Source organism: Oratosquilla oratoria, chromosome 10, assembly GCF_046742065.1.
Source record: "Oratosquilla oratoria isolate Oo_2021 chromosome 10, ASM4674206v1, whole genome shotgun sequence".
NCBI classification, from domain to species: Eukaryota; Metazoa; Arthropoda; class Malacostraca; order Stomatopoda; family Squillidae; genus Oratosquilla; species Oratosquilla oratoria.
The window spans coordinates 34,440,791-34,444,744 of NC_134786.1; the positions used below are offsets into that span (position 1 = coordinate 34,440,791).

General features: G+C 44.0%; 2 protein-coding genes across 2 annotated transcripts in view; both read right to left on the reverse strand.

The window, feature by feature from the left end:
- The window catches only part of LOC143028850 (uncharacterized), a 1,895-nt gene extending 263 nt beyond the window's left edge, over positions 1-1,632 (reverse strand). The window contains exons 1-3 of the mRNA XM_076191212.1: positions 1,601-1,632; positions 540-1,491; positions 1-454 (exon numbers count right to left, since the gene is read on the reverse strand). The exon at positions 1-454 is cut by the window's left edge and continues 263 nt beyond it. Coding sequence (XP_076047327.1) covers positions 1-454; positions 540-1,491; positions 1,601-1,632 — 1,438 coding nt within the window. The remainder of the gene's footprint in view (positions 455-539; positions 1,492-1,600) is intronic.
- A 1,064-nt stretch (positions 1,633-2,696) lies between these two features.
- Positions 2,697-3,632, reverse strand: LOC143028851 (uncharacterized). Its single transcript, XM_076191213.1, has one exon. It carries the CDS (start codon positions 3,630-3,632, stop codon positions 2,697-2,699), a length of 936 nt encoding a protein of 311 aa, XP_076047328.1.
- Between the last annotated feature and the right edge of the window lie 322 nt (positions 3,633-3,954).

The following is a 3,954-nucleotide window of genomic DNA, read 5'->3' on the forward strand; positions in this document are numbered from 1 at the left end:
TTTCCGCGTGCTTTAGTTCATGGATCTCAAGTGGTGAATTTTGCGGAATCTTCTTCTTAAGAAATTGAATTAGCCTTAACCACCAACCAACGGCTTTCTTTAATTTGTAAAAGCTTGAATAGTGCTCAATCAGTGTATCGATCGGGTGTTGGGTGACGCCCGACTGACACGTCTGTACGATACTCGTGGGATGTACCTCACGCCTCACCTCCGGGTCTTCATCCTGAAGGTGTCCTACAAGATTATCTTGTGCTGGCCATGCACACTTGTAATCCGACAAGAAGGGAGGTCCATTAAACCAAGAAACTGGCAAATTGTCTACAAAGCATCCCCGAGATAGTACATCTGCAGGATTCTCTTCACTACTAACATGATGCCACTGATTGGCCTCTGAAACCTGTCTAATGAGTGTGACACGATTTGCTACGAATGTCTTGAACCTTCTTGTCTCGTTCTGTATATATGCCAGAGCTATAGTACTGTCAGACCAGAAGTTAGATTTGAGCAAGGGGATATCCGAACTCTCTTCTAACAACAACATCTAATTTGGCTGCTTCAACGGCAGCCGAAATTTCCAATCTTGGTATAGTAACTCCTTTGATGGGAGCTACTCTCGCTTTACTGGCTAGCAGAGCTACGTGTACTTTCCCATCTTGATCGATTGTCCTGATATAAGTGCAAGCACCAAATGCAACCTCACTTGCATCACAAAAATGATGTAATTCTGAAGTACAACCATTCCACTCTATAGGCAAAACACATCTAGGGAAGCAAAGTCTCGAGATTTCATATAGTGAAGCTATCCATTTCAACCACTTCTGACACAAAGATATAGGAATATTTTCGTCCCAAGACATCTTAAGCCTAGTCGCCTCCTGGAACAAAATCTTGGCTGGAACAATGATTGGCAAAACTAAACCTAAAGGATCGTAAGTCGAAGCAAGTTGACTCAACATAACTCGTCTAGTCACATTCTGTGTTTGAACACCCTTACTAACGAAAAAGAAACAGTCGTTCTCGACGTCCCATTTAATCCCAAGCACTTTGCTATGCATATTGGATGTCAATTCCTTTGCTTCCTTAGCCCTGTCTTGCTCATTGATGTTTTCTAGCAATTTGACGTCATTAATCATGAATTTAGTTAAGTTAAACCCTCCGTGTCTGAGGACACTTCTAGTATCTTCAATCACCTTAATTGTCTCTTCAGGTGACGCTACGGACTTCAACATATCGTCAACGTAAAATGACCGGAGTAGCGTGTCTTTTACTTCCTCACAAGGTTGCATGTCTTCTACAGCCTTCCGCAAGGCATAGGTGCTACTACTAGCGCACCATATTCCGCCAAAGGGATGCGAGGTCATTCTTAACTCTCTTATTTCATCGCTAACATACCATAGGAACCTTAAAGCGTTTCTATCGCTAATGGGAATTTTGACTTGGTGATACATAGCCTCAATGTCGGCCGTGATGGCGTAATGATATTGGCGAAACCTGAGTAACACGTGAATCAACTTATTATTCAGATCTGGGCCCTGTAGGCACTGACTGTTCAGACTGACTCCGTTCTTTTTTGAGCAGCACAGTCGAATACGACTCTCACCTTACCTGGTTTGGTTTCGCTCGTAACGGCATGATGCGGTAGGTATCACACTTTACCGTCATCTCTCTTTAAATCAATCTCGGGAACATACTCTGCATACCTCTTCTTGGTCAAATCTGAAATATTCTCAGAGTATACATTCAATATGCCGGATTTCACCAACCTTTTGTGCAAACTTCTTAATCGTCTCTCGGCGACGTCACGATTATTGGGCAAGTTTGGCTCACCTCGCCAAGGTATTGGCAGTACATAATGCCCATCTTCGTATCGTGTTTCCTTATCCCAAAGGTTGATAACCTTCTGGACATTCTGAGATGGTGCCCTATCTTCACATTCATTTTCCATCATCCACAAGCACTCAATATCTGCTTCGATCGAGCTTGCAAAGCACGAGCCGACATTATATGACTTATCCGTACCAATTGGGCCATTTACAGACCATCCAAAGTAGGTCCGCGTAGCATAAGGTTGGTGCTTATTCCCGCCTGAGCCCCCTCTGACCTCCAATGGCTTTAGGAGCCAAGCGTTGTCCATGCCTATCAAAATGTCTGGCTCAGATACTTGACTAGTATTCAAAGGTATGCCCTTGAAGTAGGGGAATTTATCAATCTCAATTTTGACAGGTGGTTGCCTAACAGGCACTCTCGGGACGACCATGACATTTGTAACGCTGGCCTCTCGTCTACCATCCGGTAACGTAAGGCTAAGGGATACTACCTTTGATTGAGTTTCAATGGTCCCCCCTACTGTACTCATGGTGTACTCCTTAAGGTCTCCTTTCAGACCCAACTCGAGGGCCACCCTTTCCGTGACGAAAGTAGTGTCTGATCCACTATCTAACAACGCCGTGACCTTAAGTTTATTATCCACGACAACTGGTAAAATGGGTAGATAGATCTTCGATCGAGCATCATTAACATAACCATTCATGACCACACTTGACTCTTGACACTCCGAATTTTCAACTACGCCCCCATTACCCTGAGAGTCCTTTGCCGGGACGTGGATGAATTTTGTATGCTTTAAACCACATCCAGGAACTGAACAAATGGATTGTTTGAAGCATTTGCTAGCCCCGTGCCCACCTAATAAACAATTAAAACAGCTTGTGTCCTTCTACAACTTCTAACCGACATTCAGGTTTCAAGCCTTTAAATTCCTCACAGTAGAACAATCTGTGTCCTTCCCCGCACACCACACATGTGCTACCAGCACGCCCTAACTTGACGGGGTATTTAGACTCAGATGCTGCTACATTACAACTTGTGCTCCTCACGTTTTGACCTTTACTTGTGGATTGCAATCCATAAACCGGATCACATGCCTCATCTGCCTTGACATTGATAAACTCAGCGAATTGACTGAGAGATGGGTATGTGTCCGTTTCTCGTTTGTGACTTAGAACTTTCTGTTTCCATTTGTTACGAACGAATCCCTGACACCTCTGTAAAATATCTAAGATATACTCTTGAGTATTAAACCTTTCATACAATTCTAATTTTCCAAAAGTAGCAACTGCCATTGTTAAGTCATCACCCAATTGCCTCAACTCTTGAGGTTTAGACACCATCTTACCATTTTTCAAATCATTAACAATTTGTTGAGATACAAGGTGAGAATTACCGAACCTACGCTTCAATATATCGCGGGCTCCTGCGTAACCAGCACTATTTCCCACCAACGCACAATTTTTTATGGCAGCTTTCGCCGGCCCCTTGGTGTATTGTAATAAACGAGTCAATTTGATCTGAGGGTCACTCACTTTACTGTCTACGAGTTCATCAAAAATTGTCATAAAGAGATTATACTCAAGAGGGTTCCCTTCAAAAACATCTAATTCAACTTTGGGTGCGTTTAAGATCACAACTAGTTCGGCCGGTGAGACGTCTAAACGTTCACTTTCACTATTTTCACTGTCTACGCGGGACTTTCCACACGGAATTTCACTTTGAGTCCTTACCTTAACCCGCACACTGCCAGCGACGCATATATGCGTCGGCAAGTAGTGTATCCCGTAGTGCCAGCGACGCATATATGCGTCGGCAACTTCAAAAATTCATAACTCGAAAACTAATCAATTTGGAAACAAACTATAAACAGAGACAGATCTGCCAACTCTTCACATACATGCCCTCAGGCTAGACACCTCCCAAGTCCCCCCCCCCCCCGCGTGGGGTGATGCGTACTCCTGGGTGATGCGTACTCCTGAGTTTGAGGAAAGGCTCAGGGCTCTCTCAGATTATGATTTTACTGACTCTGATGCTAGTGTGACTGATGACAGTGATAAAAACTATGTTCAGGGACAGGAGGGTGAAACATCGAGTGGTGAGGAGAGTGTTGTACCCTCGCCGCGG